At 43.0% G+C, this 17,634-nt stretch overlaps 1 protein-coding gene across 2 annotated transcripts in view; it reads right to left on the bottom strand.

Annotated features, from left to right (window-relative positions):
* Window positions 1-17,634, bottom strand: part of SHQ1 (SHQ1, H/ACA ribonucleoprotein assembly factor) — a 57,626-nt gene that overhangs the window by 37,974 nt on the left and 2,018 nt on the right. For both annotated transcript variants that reach the window (XM_081852995.1, XM_081852996.1), the window contains exons 2-8: window positions 16,673-16,847; window positions 15,327-15,388; window positions 14,394-14,516; window positions 12,494-12,657; window positions 10,246-10,358; window positions 8,491-8,621; window positions 1,021-1,175 (exon numbers count right to left, since the gene is read on the bottom strand). In XM_081852995.1, the coding sequence (XP_081709121.1) occupies window positions 1,021-1,175; window positions 8,491-8,621; window positions 10,246-10,358; window positions 12,494-12,657; window positions 14,394-14,516; window positions 15,327-15,388; window positions 16,673-16,815 (891 nt within the window). In that variant the 5' untranslated portion in view covers window positions 16,816-16,847. The remainder of the gene's footprint in view (window positions 1-1,020; window positions 1,176-8,490; window positions 8,622-10,245; window positions 10,359-12,493; window positions 12,658-14,393; window positions 14,517-15,326; window positions 15,389-16,672; window positions 16,848-17,634) is intronic.

Raw genomic sequence — 17,634 nt, 5'->3', positions numbered from 1 at the left:
GAGGGGTTCAGGAAACCAAATTAGAACACAACACTGTGTTTGTAAAAAGAAACCATTTGCACAGGAACTAAGAAACTGAAAACTGCAATTAAAGCACATTTAGATGATCTCCATATATTTGCAGATACTATCCAACTTCAATTCCTCTCCCCTCCACCCTTTGTATATTTTGGTGTTAGACATTAGAGAACCATGATGGGGGGGGGGTAATTAAGAGTTAGAGCACCTAGGTCAGTACTATCTCCCTGAACATGTGTGGCATGTCCATTTCTGGACCTTTATTTCCCCTTACCCTCTATGCACTGTGAACATTTCCCATCAGCCAGTTCTCTGGCTTGAGTCTCTGTTCCAAGTCTTACCTGTCTACACACATCCAGATTTTCTAGGTCCTGGTGCTTCCTCAATCCTCCTCCCACCCAAACCTGCACCTCTAGCTCTCCGTCTCCAAAGATTGTATTCCCAGGTAACCCACAACAGATCTCCCCAAACGGGCAGTGGAAATGCCCATGTTGTTCTTAAGCACAGAACCGCTAGACTAGGATATGCTACAGAAGACTTGGTGCCTTGCCTCAAGAACAGTAATTCTCAACAAATAATCTTTGCTTCCAACAAAATAATGCTCCTGAGTCTAGAAAGCATCCAAGAAAACCTGTCCCCCACAAAAGAAAAAAAATAAAATAATTCAACATGTGGACAATGAAGAGCCCTCAGCTGTTAGCTGTAAAATCATTTCCTCCTCCTTTCCTCTACTGCTAAATACAGCTCAGCAGAGTTGCCGTAGCAGCATCCAAGAGAGAGAGTGAGAGAAGAGAATACCTCACACTTTGGACTGTTAATTTCAAACAGCTGCCTGGCAAACCACCCTAGTGATATAGCATTTCGGTCCTGCGCTTTCAACGCCAGGAACAAAGTCCGCTTTAAAAGCCCTGCCTCCCAGATGACAGAGAAATTCCCTGTAGCTATTCTAGCGGATCCACTTCACTGAAGTTTCATACAGGGGAGTAGAGGGGAGGAACTCACATTCTTCTCTCCTTCAGTGGCACAGACTTCATAGCAATAAGCCAGAAGTATATCTACTAAGCTCAGATATACTTGATGACAGGTTCTTTTATCAAGCAGGAAAGTTCTGTTGGTGAATTTTCTTAGCTGCTCTTTCTCATCTTCCGTAAAGGAAACTAAAAAAAAAAACCAAAACCAAAAAAAAAAAAAACCCACACACACAGAGAGAGGTTATTTTAACACACCATATTCATAGCCGCACTAAAAACCACATACTTTGAATTAACAAGGGCAGTATTGATGAGAACTTCTTCCCAAGCCCCAGAATTACTCCTGTGTTAAGTTCAGAATTAACCATTTGGCTTCTGCGGCACCTGCTTGCCTGCATCCATTCAGAATTAACAGAAGTTTCCTACTGACTTTGCTCTCAACTTGCAACACATGCAATCAAAAAAGCTGCAACTATTTCATTCTGCTCTTTTATACAGGGACATATGTCAATCTGATTTCTGTTCAGTATATCTAGTAGTAGTAGTAGTAGCAATAATAATAATAATAAATTTCTTACACCCCGCCCACCTGACTGGGTTGCTCCAGTCACTCTGGGTGGCTTCCAACAAAAGTACAAAGCAAAACATAAAATAAGAATAAAACATTAAAAGCTTCCTGAAACAGGGCTGCCTTCAGATGTCTACTAAATTTATACAGTTGTTTAACTCTTTGACATCTGGTGGAAAAGGCCCTGTGTTTGGTTCCCTGCAATTCCACTTCTCGCAGTGAGAGAACCACCAGAAGGCCCTCAGAGCTGGAGACCTCAGTGTCCAGACAGAACGATGGGGTGGAGACACTTCTTCAGGTATTCAAAGTGTGTAATTTTTTTTAAAATTACACTTCAGACAAAAGGGCTCTCTGAGCAGTGGGTCTTTTCAGTAGTGGCGCCCTCCCTCCCATCAGATGTCAAGGAAATAAACAACTATCTGACTTTTAAAACACATCTGAAGGCAACCCTGTATTGGGAAATTTTTTATGTCTAATGTTTTGCAATTTTAATGTGCTGTAAGCTGCCCAGAGTGGCTGGGGAAACCCAGCCAAATGGGTGGGGTATAAATAATAATAAATTAATAATAATAATAATAATTTTTAAAAGACAGTTCCTGCACTCAGGCTTACAATCTGGTAGGCACAACACTTAGAGGAAAAGGGCACGGGGAGGGAGGAAGTTGAAAACAAACTCGGGTACCTGTTTTTCAAGGTACAGAGTGGTGTCCAACTAACTTGTTCCATCACTGCAAGGATTTCCACTTGTGTAACACAACTCCCGTTAACCTCCACCATCATGCACCCCCCCCCAAAAAAGCCAACAGTTATGTAGTTTCCCCAACCTTTTGGAGCAGCTCTGGGGAGGGAACAGGGCACACCTGGGGAGACAGAGAAGAGGGGCAAAGTCCCACCGTGGAAGGGTAAATCCCTGTGCTGAGGGAACAAGTTCGCTGGATACTGCCCACGAAACTCTTATAAAGAATCGGCTCAAATGGAGATAGCTGAGGGAAAGGAGGAACCGAAGGTCAGCAGAGATGAAGGAGTGTCCCTTCTTCCCATCTCTCCCTCTGCTATTGCCAGGTAAAATGGCTGCTCCTAGGTGACAGATGAGAGAGAGAACGCACCAGAGGCAGTTTTGCCTAAAAGCAGAGGATGTGGTAGCAAAGCTTCTGGCAGCAAGGAAGATATAACACTTAGGTCAGGCAAGGAATGTGGCTCAATGTTGGCAGAGCATGTTAAGCTCCCCAGGTTCAAGCACCCCAGCACTTTCTAGCAGTCCTAGAAAAAGCACTCCCTTTCTGAAACCCTGGAAAACAGCTGCCAGTCAATGGGAAAAATACTAAGCTAGATGGACCGTCAGTCTGTCCTATGTCATTTGCCTTAGATCAAATGAAACAGAACCATATTATACAAAACATATCCGAGTCTGCTAGTGATCAACAAGTCAGGCTAGCAGTCGATTCCCTAATGCAAGACCTTTGATAGATGACTAATGCAAATGTTTTAGATTCTAAAGACATCCCTTCAAGACGTGTTCCACCCTCACTTCAAAACTTATTGTAGTTGTCAATTATTTTGAAATCTAGACTGGATAAAGATTGCTCCCTTTAAACAGTCGATGCAAGTACTTTCAGGTGTATCCCTTTGAATGTAAATGGCATCAATAGTTGAGTGAAGGGGGAGGGGGGGGTAAAACATAGACCAAGCTCTGATTCTTTTTTTTTAACAGACGTATGAAACAGCATAGCAATTATCTGAAGAAGCTGAAAATTAGAAATGCATATACAGGTTGTACTAAAACTAAAAATCAAAACATGCAGCAATAACTGAACTGCAGACGCGATTTTAAGTTGATAGAGATAATGAAAGATGTTAACAGAAGGTATATTGGACTACTGCAATGCGCTCTACGTGGGGCTACCTTTGAAGGTGACCCGGAAACTGCAATTAATCCAGAATGCGGCAGCTAGACTGGTGAATGGGAATGGCCGCCAGGACCACATAACACCAGTCCTGAGAGATCTGCATTGGCTCCCAGTACGTTTCCAAGCGCAATTCAAAGTGTTGGTGCTGACCTTTAAAGCCCTAAACGGCCTCAGTCCTGTATACCTGAAGGAGCATCTCCACCCCGATCGTTCAGCCCAGGGGATTCAAACCGCCGACCTTCTGATCGGCAAACCCTAGGCTCTGTGGTTTAGTTACATCTAAATTCTTTCAAGGACTAATAATACTAATAATAATTTTATTATTTATATCCCACCCATCTCGCTGGGTAAGGGACACGGGTGGAGCTGTGGGTTAAACCACAGAGCCTAGGACTTGCCGATCAGAAGGTCTGCAGTTCGAATCCCCGCAACGGGGTGAGCTCCCGTTGCTCGATCCCTGCTCCTGCCAACCTAGCAGTTTGAAAGCACGTCAGAGTGCAAGTAGATAAATAGGTATCGCTCCAGCGGGAAGGTAAACGGTGTTTCTGTGTGCTGCTCTGGTTTGCCAGAAGTGGCTTAGTCATGCTGGCCACATGACCCAGAAGCTGTACGCCAGCTCCCTCGGCCATAAAGACAGATGAGCGCCACAACCCCAGAGTCGGACACGACTGGACCTAATGGTTAGGGGTCCCTTTACCTTTACCTATCTGGCTGGGTTGCCCCAGCCACTCTAGTAATACTGAGATATGTCCAAACATATTATCAAACCATTCTCAAATGAAATGAAATAAATACCTTAACAGATTAGAGAACTGGGCTAAAACGAAAAATGAATTTCAGAAGGGAGAAATGTAAGATTCTGCACTTAAGCAGGAAGAACCAACTGCACAAATATAAAATGGGGGACATTTGGCTTACCAATGGTACATGTAAAAAGGATCTCGGGATCTTAGTGGACCACAAGCTTAACATGAGTCCACACCAGAAAAAAGAGGGGGGGGGGAGCAAATGCTATTCTAGACTGAATCAACAGAAGTATAGTATCAAAATGGAAGTAATAGTACCACTCTATTCTGCCTTGCTCAGACTACACCTGCCAGTTCTGGGCACCACAATTTAAGAAGGAAGTTGACAAGCAGGAACATGTGCAGAGGAAGGCAAGCAAGATGATCAAGGGTCTGGAAACCAAGCCTTGTGAGGAACAGTTGAGGGAATTGGGTATTGGGTATGTTTAGCCTGGATATGAGAAGACTGGGAGGAGATATGATAGCTATGTTCAAATAGCTAAAAAGCTGTCACATGCTAGATGGTGAAGCTTGTTTTCTTCTGTCCCAGAGGGTACGACTCAAACCAATGAATTCAAGTTACAAGAAAGGAGATTCCAACAAAACATCAGGAAGAACTTTCCGACTGCAAGTGCTGTTCAACAGTGGAATGGGCTCCCTTTGAAGATGGTGGGAGTATCCTTCTTTTGAAGTTTTTAAGCAAAGGTTGGATGGCCATCTGTCATGGATGCTTTGAGATTCCTGCACTGCAGGGGTTGAATTAGATGACCCTCAGGGTATCTTCCAACTCTACATTCCTATGATTCATTTATACAACAGAAGAAAGAAATCAATCCAGAAGAGGTAGAAAAATTGAGTTTCTCCTCCCTTAGGTTTGGAGATTATTCTGAAGAAACACAGTTCGTATGTTTCTTACAGATACATATTCCTCTCCATTCCTCCTGGCCTCGTTCCAAACCATGTATGTGCCAACCTAGGACTGCTATTCATGCATCTGATAAAATGAGATGGAAGCTGCTGCTGTAGTAAATTTGTCCATCTTTAAGACTCATGTTGCTGTCCTTTACGACAAGCAATTATAATGACCCAAACTAATTGGCTTGAATGGCAATGACAAAACCTATACTTTCTTATACTACACTGTAGCAAGTGCCTCTGGTATGAAAGATGAGGTGCTTTCAATTTCCTCAAGATCAGGGATGAGGAATCAGTTCCCTCCAGGCGCTGCTGAACTTCAATTCCCATCAGACTCAACCACCATGGTCCAAAGGTTGGAGGTGATAGGAGTTGAAGTCCAAACAATATCTGGAGGGGCAGAGTTTCCCCACTTCCACTTTAGGGCAACAACAAAAAGGCAAGCAATCATAATGGTGTGGAAACATGGCACTCAAGGAAGCAGAATCCATACCTAGATCTTTAGTTCTTACCACATGGACCACCACCTCAGCCTTACAGGATAGTCACACGTGCAACCTGGTCTGGGCCCTGTCAATCTGTGGCCATAACTTTTTAAGACCTTTCCGAAATCCCTTTGCCTATCATTGTCACAAAAGACATTTGAATGTCTGGGATGCAGAACACTAACCCTTTCATTAAATCCAAGGACCTAATAAATAAGACTTGTGAACATTTCATTTAGGCGGCAGCAGTGCAATCCCACACATATCTACTCTAAAGTAATTCCCACCAAGTTCCAAGGAAGCTTACTCCCAGGAAAGCAGGCATAGGATTGGAGCCATAGATGCAAAGGGAAAGACGAGGCCTTAAAAGAAAAAAAAGCATCATTTTTCTTCTCCTATAAAAGGAAATCGGAGACTGATCGCTAGTAAGCATGATAGATTACTAGGAGACAAAATAAATTACCTCAGAGCATGTAAATGATATATTAAATGCATGTGGCTGCCTATGCTTATGAAGACTGCTTGTCGCCTGAAACAGAGCTTTAGAATTCTGCGTTGTGAAACCAAATAAAAATGAACTGCTGTTAGGCAAGCCAAACGTGACTTTTAAATCCTTTCACCTGACATTTGGGGAGCAAGGCTTCAGTTTGGGGAGCAAGGCTAACCATCTCCTTCCCCCAACCCCATGAGAAAAGCCAAGTAATTAGTTAAGCTTATGTAAAGAATTTGTTTGACTTGCTTTGCATAATGGAACGAAAGGAAATTTCGGCCTGTCAGTGAAAGGAATGAGGCGCCCTCTACTGGAGGGATACTTGGTCACAAAGCCAAAAATGTTGGCGGCCTGCACCACACTATTATTTCTGCTGACTTTTTTGAGGGGGGGGTGTCTTTTCAGCAGCCTGGTGTAGGAAGGCTGGAGCAGAAAGAAGCAAAGGAAGAAGAGACAAGAAAGCAAACAGATGCATTGCACGAAAGCTAAAGCAGAACAGCTAAGAGCTGTGATACGCACACACCCTGTCCCAGAACTTGGACATAAAGTACAGCAAATCAAGCAAACCAAAAAAGGCAAAAATAATAATAAAGAAATCAAAGATAAGCTATTTTATTTTTGTTTTGAATATGACTTATAAAAAAGTCTGTAAGTGTTGTAGTCTAATGCAAGTGGCCTCAGGCTTTTGGCTGCAAGTTCCAAGGGGGGCGGGGGATGTTGTTAATCTGATATAATCAGCCCTTGCATTTCTTTCTGGAAATTTTAAAGCCTCTGCAGTTACAGTGACTGTTGTCAATAAAGAGAATTTACAAAAGCAATCAAATTTTTTTTTAAATGCCATTTGCTTTATTTAAGCGCCGCAGATAACCATTCAAAATGTCACCTATACAACTGTATTACATGACATGGGTGCAATACCTCTTCTGAAGAGTAAATCTCACCACATAGCATTACAGTAAGAATTTCATCTATTATAAAATGAGTCAGGCTCAGATTCATTTTATTATGAAGCACTGCGATACAGCAGGGAAGACAGGTGTCATGCATTTTTAAAGCCCCCTTATTCTTAACAGCCCTTCTTCAGATTTTACCTGCATCGTTACACACTGTAAGAATTATGAGGGACCTCACAAGCCCTGTTTCAACTTATTTAACTGCCAGAAGTTAAATGCTCATCCATTTCCTCTCTAGAGTCTCCATGGAAGAACGATCCATGACTTCCATTGGTAAACACTCCCTCTAACAAAATGTGTTGAGGGAATGTTATTGGGTTGTTTTTGTTCTTGTTTTTATTATGTATTTTATGTGTTTATATTGTAATTTTATCTTGTGAACCATCCTGAGACCTGCAGGTATAGGCCATATACAGATTTTAACAACAGTAGCAGCAGCAGCAGCAGCAACAACAACTTTCTAATGTGTGCTTCTTATTCAGATTTTGCAACCCAAAATGCCTTTACAAACAAAAGCTAATAACGGTTTGCTTTTAAGATTTCTTTAAATAGTACAAGTTTAATTTTCCTCACCATGAGATATCTGGCAAGAACAGAAAGTACTTCTACTGTCAATGGTTCAACTATAGAAGGGCAGATAAAGCAGTCCTTAATACTGTCGTTCAGTACAGTTAACCAAGGGAAGATAGCAAAAAGACACATTCATCAGTATCACCCAATTTGAAAATGGCTTTTAGTCAAAGCACAGCAGCAACAAAATGAAACCACAGTCGCTGTTTGACTCAACCGCTAAGACAAATGTCAAACAAAAATTTGAATTTGCAAATAGATTTCATTAACTTTATATGTTCATAAATGTGCAGTGGTCTTAACAGGCTGCTTGGGCACACTAGGAAAATACAGTGAAAATGGGTTCTTGCCCCTCTTAAGAGTGTTGTGCACTGACCCTTCTCCGCTTAAGATATTCTCACTTTGTTGCTAGGCAGACTGTGGGACTGGTCCAGTGTTGTGCAGAAACAACGCCAGTCACACCACACAGTATATGAGACCAGCTCCAAGGCTGAGAAACCAAAAAGCATGAAAACGTTGCCTATATTTAGGATCCTTTCTAAGGGTTCTCAGGCTTCTTGTTTGGCCTGGGAGAGTGAAAGGAAGGGTTCTGGGAAAACAGGAAGAGCAAAGCAGCAATTCACTCCCAATGGTTCTTTTCTCTGTTATTTTTGTGCCATAAAATCTCAAGCAAACTTTTGACAGTCCTTTCAAAAAGAAGGGGTGGGATGTTTGCATAGTCCCTCCTTTTTTGCAAAGGAGAGCAAATACCTGGTTGAAAAATACCCACTAAAGAGGCCTGCAGCTGTCCATCAACATCCACAGAAGATCTGGAAAGTGGGGTCTTACCAATTACTGCCTGTCTGCTCTCATTCAAAGGATGGCTTTCTTGGGAATCCATCTTCTTTCTAGAGGCTTTAACCCACCAAGGCTCATATTTCAACAGATGGTGAATAGTCTCATCTTCAAAGAAGTCAGCACTGGAAAGATAAAAGGGTTCCTGCATCACGGTCCAAAATTAGGGCGTTCGTGTATGTTGCCAAATAATCATAATACGTAATCATCATTTCCTTAAGCTTCTCAGGAGCATGCAAAGGTTTACACACCTAGAGGTGCAGGACTCCCAGACCCACCTGAGATTTGTGTATCTTGCTACAGGGATGATGCAAGTGAGTTATATCTTGCTCACCGGAATGGAGGATGGAGAGAAGGGAAGGTATAGACTTTTGTGCAGGTTTAAATGTACCCCACCTTACAAAGTTAGAGAGTCACATCTGTTGTTCCACCCACCCCTTGTCCGTGCAACTAAATACCGTAACACAATGAGATATGAGAGAAGGGTTGTAGCTGTAGGACCACATGCTTTGCCTGGAAAAGGACCCAGGTTCAATCGCCAGGTATTGCCAGGTAGCAGTGGTGACTGCAGTTCATTGAGACGAGTAGGACACAATGCAGGCAGACAGAACAGATGTAGTCCACTAATCCTAGTTTCATGCCCATCATCCTCCCTGCCAAGTTCTACAAGAGCAACATTGGGACTCTCCATCTATTGTGAGACACAATGGAGTGTGCCTCATGGGGTGAAGTCAAACCACTGGAGAATCACAGCCCCTGCTGTGGCTTGCAGAGATTGGTAAATCATAACTGCTGCCTCCTGCGTTGTTTCTGCTGCATTAGCAGCACTGAAGTGAACTCTCTGGGTGCGGCCTGGGCGGTCTGTATGGAGGTCCAGGGTTGCCCAGATGACAAGACTTCCCTCTTGGCCTCGCTGATGTGGTCCAAAATAAATCAGAGCAATACGTTTGGCACCAGCTTGGCTGCAGGAGTTGCTGGAAGGAGGCATACCAGGCACCATCCAACCATCTTAGGGACTCCACTAAGGAAGGGTTTACTCCTCAGCCTTTTCTCCTCCCAAAGATGTCATGCAAGGCACGAAGGGGGAGGAAACAAGCAGGCAGTGTCACCCTGAGCTGCTTCTAAGTAAGAAGGCAGACAGGTGGGAGCTGGCTGAGGGGGAGGGACTAAGGTTGGTGGAGCACTGCCTCATTTGCCTTAATGAAGCAATCTCTACTGTTAGTATTGTTGACAATACTGGAATAAATGGACCAGTGGACTTGGTATAGAGGCAACTCTTATGTAAGTTATTATCCCATTTCTCAAGGGCGAACAGCTTAAATATGCAGCAAAAACCCTGTTTCTTTCTCTTGGCCGGAGTGGATCAATTGCACCTATTACACCTTAGAGTACTATACTCAAGATTATTATACTCTATTATGTGGAGTAAGAAAGGTAATTTCAGGGAGTCGTGGGGTTCCTTTTGTTGACGACGTTCTGCAGTCGTTGTGTCTACTCAGCTTGAATTTCAGCTGGCCTTTGGCTCTAACAGAGTCTCAGAAAAACCAAACCTGAATCATATCAGTCATCAGCTTCCGTGGCAATTATACATAAAGAGAGTCTAAAATGCAGCATAAGGCAAAATAGTAGGAGATACGGAAACCACTCATTTCCTATTTAAAAAATAGGCCTCTTCGATCCACTTTCTATTAAATGATGACAAGATGGTCAACCAGATATTGCAGAAACACGCCATATGCAAGGACTTACAGGTAATGATCAGGATCAAATTTGGCATCTTCTGCTGCCAGCCTTTTCTCTCTGCGTTCAGCTGCAGAGGTCACGTCTGGATTTTTTATATCAATAACATCATTAAGTTCATCCTGCAAAGACAACCACAAAAGAATAAGCAAACCTGTAAAGGTGGGGGGGGGGGTTGACTTTGTTAAAGGTTTAGGCAGAAAACTTGCAAGGTTCATCTCAAATCGAAGCTGACAATGGAGACTCAGATGGTATCGGGGTAAAGGGAGTCTACACCCAGCAATAGCACTATGCCCAGCTATGGACTGAGTTTGCCTGGCCTCAGTCGCTTGCATTCCAAGTAAACTTTGATTGAATTTATGCAACGAGCTCTACATGAGGCTGCTACTGAAAATGGTCAAGGAGCTTGAGGTCCGAGGGAACCACCTCTACTGGTATCTGCCCACCCGTGGTTATAGTCTATTTGAAAATATTGCAAGCTCCCAAAAGAAGCCCCTTCACATTACTCCTAAACAAGTTTGAAAACAGGAGCCTGAGAACAAGTATTTACAGAACCCCACTGCTTCCATAATGAAGAAAGCTGAACAGTTCATTTAACACAATACTTCCATTTCCTGCATTGTATTCTTCACACAGAACTGCACTGTGTGGATTCTTCTCTTTGCTTATACAGAGAAAATCATGTATTTTTTTCCAAAAAAACAAAAACAAAAACAAAAACCCAAACCCACAAGCAAGCCTGCAGCACCTAGGAAAAGACAACACGATTCTAAGATTTATATTTAACTGTCATTTTTCATCGTTACAGGCTGCTAAGCATCTTCCACAAATTTCAACTGAAGACACACTATCTCAGACCATGGAAATCCCCTGAACATTGGCATCCATCTGTCTAGAGAGACAATGGAGTGAGCATTTGGGGGTGAAGTCAAATCGCTGCATTAGCAGCACCAAAGCGACCTCCCCAAGGGGCAAGCCTGCTGACTGGCCGGAGCCTCCTTATGCTAGCGCCGCCACCACCAGGAGGCTACTTCAACCTTCCTCCCCCTCTGAAGCAGGATGTGAAGGAGCTGGCCACTGGAGGAGTGCCACATTCAGCTCCATGCTTTCTGGACGTGGGGGGTGGGGGTGGCCACCACCCCAAAGGTATTGGGGGATGCAAAAGGGCTCGGCCCCCAGGAGCTGGACCCCCTGCCTATAAGGCAATGGAGGTTTAGGATCAGAGTTTTCCTTCACCTAGATGGGCTACCTTCCCCTAAATGTGAAAATTTTGCATCAGGCCAATTACGCAATGCAAAATCATGCACAATTAAGCATCATGAACCCCAGGGGCACTCACGTGGGGCTTTATACAGAAATTCCATGGCGTCAGCAAAAAGGGCACTTACAATCAGAACACACCTTTTGTAATGATTGCCACTTAATCATTGCAAGCATTTGGATTCAAAGTTCTCACAAACGGAACTCCAGCTCAGAGTCTTCCTGCTAGACAACTAGAGTGGGAAGGCATTTTTCACTACCTCCTGCGGTGTCTTGCTCTCTGAAAAGCTACTCCACAGGGTTCTAGGCTATGGGAGAGAACGCAGCAGAAAACAATGGAAGCAGCCTCCCTTTGCCTTATTCCATGGGACCTACTGCCAAAGTTAAGGACAGAGGATTTCGCTTTATAGGTTAAGGCTCACATTGTATGGGTTGTTTCAAATGGGCCACTGCCCAACCTCAAGGTGGTTCCGAACATATTGTTTGCTTATAAGAATGGATGGTATTCAACTAAGTTTCAAACCCACTGATTTTAATGAGCGTGACTAAGCTGGCCCCAACTTCAACGGGTCTCCTATGAGTAAAACTTCGTTGAATGCTACCCAATGAATGTGAACAGCTATGTTGCCTTGACATCACACATTTATTTGTGGAAGCCACCCAGATATCAATGTTTGTATGTTGGGTTTATTCCATTTCAATAGCAACACCATGAGGATTTCCTTCACGCTGATATGTAATATGAATGAATGCCAACATCGCTGAAGGAAGTCCAAAATGAGAAGAAATGTAGAAACTCGAATATTATGTATATATGTATATATGACTGAAAGCTTTTGTCTTGTGTTTTGTTTGTTTTTTCTTTTGTATGTGTATGAAAAATGAATAAAAAAAATTAAAAAAAAAATTTCATTCTGGATTGGGGACTGAGGGAAGAAGCTATGCCTATTAGAAGAGTTGATGGGTTTGTTGTTTGTTTTTAAATACCTGAACATACCTGAAGACGTCTGAAAACTCCCGATTTCATATTTCCAAATCCATAGGTGCAAGGCGAACATAAGGGGCTGTCTTTGCTTTCCACATAAGGAGTCTGTTCAATTTCCCAGTCAAATTCTTCCTCTTCTTCCTCCTCCTCCTCCTCCTCTTCTTGATTTTCAGCACCTGAAGTTTTGAGGTCAGGTGGGGGGTGGGGGAACAAAAAGGTAACAAATCTTCCTATCAGTAAATTTCTTCTCAAACACCACAAGGCATCACCAGAGCCCCCAGTTTGGAAACTGGAATCGTGCTGCTTCACCCTGCCTCCCAGATCATCCACACAGTGGAAGCCACTTTGATTAAGAGGGACAAGATTCATGAGGCCTGTGTGGTGGAGGCCCTAACCATGTCATTTAATACTGCGGGAACATGTGCACCTTCACTTGGGGTACATACGCTACATTTGTTTGTGTGAAAAGACAGAGATATAAACCTAAGAACCAGAAAAACTGATATTGAGCAAAAGACAGGATTAGTACTTGGCCAACATCACACATAAATCTGCCCAGTTCACTATAATGAATTCTACTTTTAGGTTTATGATGAAGTATGTGTATATACTCCCAACTCCCCACTGATGCGTCTTCTATTTTCATGCTACTGCACACACACACCAGGGACCCAGAAGTGGTGCCCGGAAATGACAAGTGAGGTTAGTTCTCAATGGCGAGATCAAAGAGTGTGTTGGGCAATATATGGGGAAATTAATCGTGGAGTAGGGGGGCTGAAAATAATGCCAATATATTTCACATCCGGCAACCAATGTGCCCCTTTGGTTTCAGATAGAGTTTGGTCAAGTACAGTGGTACCTTGGTAGTAGAACGCCTTAGTTGTAGAACAAATCAGTTCCCGAACGTCGCAAGTGAGTGTTCAGGTTTGCAAACTTTTTTTGGGAAGTCGAACATCCGATGCAGCTTACACAGCTTCCAATTGGCTGCAGGAAGCTCCTGCAGCCAATTGGAAGCCGCACCTTGGTTTTCAAAACATTTCGGGAGTTGAACAGAATCCCAGAATGGATTAAATTTGAGAACCAAGGTACGACTCCAGAGTTAACACTAAACACATTCCTTAGTGTGTTAGTGTTGATCTGGCTCCCTCGATCTCAATGATCTCCAGGCATGGTTGGACTACAACTCCCAGCAGCCCCCAGCCAGCATAGCCAATAGTCAGGCATAAAGGGAGCAGCCAAAACATCTGGGCAGCACTTGATTGGGGAAGGCAATACAGTGGTACCTCGGGTTACAGACGCTTCAGATTACAGACTCCGTATACCCAGAAATAGTACCTGGGGTTGAGAACTTTGCCTCAGGATGAGAACAGAAATCACGCGGCGGCAGCGGGAGGCCCCATTAGCTAAAGTGGTACCTCAGGTTAAGAATAGTTTCAGGTTAAGAACGGACCTCTGGAACGAATTAAGTTCTTAACCAGAGGTACCACTGTAATAATAATTTTATTATTTCTATGCTGCCCATCTGACTGGGCCTCCCCAGCCACTCTGGGCGGCTCCCAACAGAATATTAAAAACATGATAAAACATCAAACATTAAAAACTTCCCTAAACAGGGCTGCCTTCAGATGTCTTCTAAAAGTCAAAAGGTTGTTTATTTCCTTGACATCTGATGGCGGGGGCGGGTTCCCACAGGGCAGGTGCAATTACCAAGAAGGCATAAAAGGCAGCTTCCTGTGTTTCTATGAACAACCAGAAGCATTATCAGCCTATGTAAAGCATTAAATTCCTATTTGCAGGAAGCAGTGCAAGTAAAACATCTAGCACATAAATTCATCTTTCTCTGAACTTAGAGAGGGAGGGAGGGAGAGAGAATGAACCCGTGAGCCATTTTTTAAATTAAAATTATACAAACCCATCTCTTCGACTAAAGGTTTTGCAGATCTGGATTTCTTTGGCGCTAACAGAGCTGTCAACATATCTAGCCCATCAAAATTCTCTCCGGGAACTTCCTTGGGAAGATGGATTGTAAAAACCCCTTGAAAGAAAAGGATTGAGTTAACAAAAGGCATTTCCCCATTTATCCAGATAAGCTACTACTAGGCTGTTTCGAAAAGCAATAGCAAAACTGCTGGCCAGGCTATACTAAAAAACCAAAAACAAAACCCTGCCTGCTTTCATTTTTGCTTGCATTACTCCAGGGACAGAGGCCTGCAAGTGCAGCGCCCCCATTCATTAATGATTTCACACATTCATAAAGCAGAAAAAGAGGAGCACGGGTGATTACAGCTCATTTTCAGCTCCCATCCTAACTTACAAAAGGAGGATCTGCACACCCTCCCAGTAGAAAGATTTGGAAGTCCCACAAGATGCAGTTCCACATCTAGGCCTCATATATCTCAAAAAGGCCCCTCTTCAAACAGAACGAGGGCAAGTGGCTTTTGCTTTCTTCCACCACCTTCCATATTGCAAGTGAGAGGCACAAATTAAATACATCTACTACATGTCTTGCTCGATCAGTCCAAAAACCCAAGCTAAGAAGATGGGGAACAGACACAAAACATTCTTCCCAAATTCATAATTTGTCATGCAACACATTCCACTAGATAAGGCTGTGCTTGACGCTCTCTGTACAAAGAAAATTGTGACATGGGAAGCATCGTTGTCTTCCGTCTAGCAAACCTAAACCATCCCATTTTCTCTACGAAGCAAAACATTCTGAAACAACCAGGACAGCTATCTTCATTTTATACTACTGCCAGAAGTGGAAGCAAATGTAACAGCAGAGGAATCTTGCATATCACACTTTCTTCCAAATGAAGATATTTAATTAAAAAGAATTACAAACCTGTGTCGTCATACGATGCTTTCTCTCTCCCATCCTCGACAATTCTTCCTGGAAGAGCCAATCTGGGAGAGGTGGAATTAAAGGCGTTTAATTACATATCTGATGCAGGGATAAGGATGATAGGAAATCAGGGACTGGTTCAAGGCTTTAGAAAACCTCCTTCCATGTACACTTCAATGCAAAAGAAAGCCCCATTGGAAGCTGTGCGATTTGAGTAAGGTAGCGAGAAGAGCAGAGAATGAAGGCAGAAAAGGACAGATTAGGTAAGAGGAGTTTGGATTTGATATCCCACTTTATCACTACCTGAAGGAGTCTCAAAGCGGGCAACATCCTCCTTTCCCTTCCTTCCCCACAACAAACACTCTGTGAGGTGAGTGGGGCTGAGAGACTTCAGAGGTCTCCCAGCAGCTGCATGTGGAGGAGCGGAGACACGAACCCGGTTCCCCAGATTACAAGTCTACCGCTCTTAACCACTACACCACACTGGTAACTGCCGTGTGCCTTGCAGAATGGTGAATGCATGACCTTAAGGCCCTATCCCCTCTCAAGTCCTGCCTAGAGTCTTTCCTGCTTTCTCAATATTTTAATAAATACTAATTGTCCACTGAGAAGACTTGCTCAACAAGCATGAGTGTTACTCCAGATGCCCATGCTGGTATCTAATATAGGAGAAAACCCAGGAGAAAAAAAAAAAAATCAGAAACAAGAGCTAGTTCACATCCCACCTCAGCCATGAAATCACAAAGTGAGAAGTCTCACCCCACCCTCTATAATAGAAATAATACTGGTGCCTCTTAAGGAGCTATTGCAAGAATATACTGAGTATGTATGCCAGGTGTTTTTAACATTCAAAATAACACTATATAAATGCCAGAGGTGTCATTTACAATGTGTGTATAGAACACATTCACAGAAAGTCTTCAGGGTGAAGTGTAAGCACACGGCTGAAACAAAACAACGTACTACAGCAAGCCTTGGGCTCATACATTCTATTTCTCCCTCTTCTGCACAAATAAGGAGGAAATCTGAAGTGTTCATTAATGGTTTGGAACAAACCAGTTTCTCATCTCATTTGAATACAGGCTATTGTAGTTTGCACAAAGCAGCTAGATTAATAAGCTAGGGTTGTACCACTGTGGGTCCCAGGATAATTCTCAAAACAAACCACAGACTGAATTCAGCCAATATGTGATTCCAGAATGTATCCTATATTAAGGATTTTCTGTCTCTCACACACAAATGAGCAAACTTGCCCCCAGAAACACAGTGGGGAAGCGCTTATTAACACAATGTGACAAACAATACATAAGCAATTAAACTCAACCTAATGAAGTGATGTTACTTACCTGAGAAAGTACGGTTTCGCATATAACTTGAACTCCTTCCCTTCAAAATAGACCTCAAACTCTGAAACTCGTGCATATGGTACTTTGATTGTTATTGTAAGAAAATCTGGATCCTGACTCAGTTCAAACGCTGGAGTTATCATGCTGAATACTGTTCACAAGCCAAAGGTGCTGCCTAAAAATTATGTCATGAAAATAAAAGAATCACCATCTGAGCAAACATAAGAGAATATCAGTGACATATGAACACCTGAGTATGATAAATGGATTTCTGTTAATTAATTTTTCTAATTGTCCATTTACTGGCAATCTGAAATAGTTTTGTAAATTTTATGAGGGGGAGATTCCCCCGCGCTTTGACTCCAGGGTGACTGCAGTGGGGCCCACCCCTCACCCTAAAATTGTAGGACCCTGAGGCATCATATCTGGCACCATGAAAAGGCCTAAGGAGTATAAAGGACAGGGCAACCATCTCAGAGACATCAAGACCACTTGTAATAATGCTGGTGATGAAGCAGCATGAAGCAGCATGGTACAGGCCCAGCCATCAGGGTCCAAATCTCATAAACACTACCCAATGTCTTTGGAGCACCCTCCCAGGCTGCTCTACCTTTTCAGGGGAAAATACACAAGGAAACAGTAACTTTGGGGAGATGTAAAGCTATTTGGCAATCCATTTTTGGGTTACATGAGTTGTGCAAGTGGCAGAAAGCAGAGACATTAATGACTATCAGATCAAAAGGAGATGGTAGAATAGATCTTTCAATGGGCTGGGTTTAATGTTTGAAGTGTGTATCCTGTGTGAATTAAAGCAAAGGTTTTATTCGAGATTTTGGGACTTTACTGAAAGTTTGAGGGAATATGCTTTGAGGCTTAGGAGCGGTTAAATGACTGGAAGTAAGTAGGACTGAGGACAAAGAGCAATTGCTCAAGAAAAGGTCTATGGAAAGAGTGTAGGATGC

Source organism: Podarcis erhardii, assembly GCF_964252035.2.
Source record: "Podarcis erhardii genome assembly, chromosome: 2".
In the NCBI taxonomy this organism is placed as follows: domain Eukaryota; kingdom Metazoa; phylum Chordata; class Lepidosauria; order Squamata; family Lacertidae; genus Podarcis; species Podarcis erhardii.
This window is presented reverse-complemented; position numbering and strand designations above follow the sequence as displayed.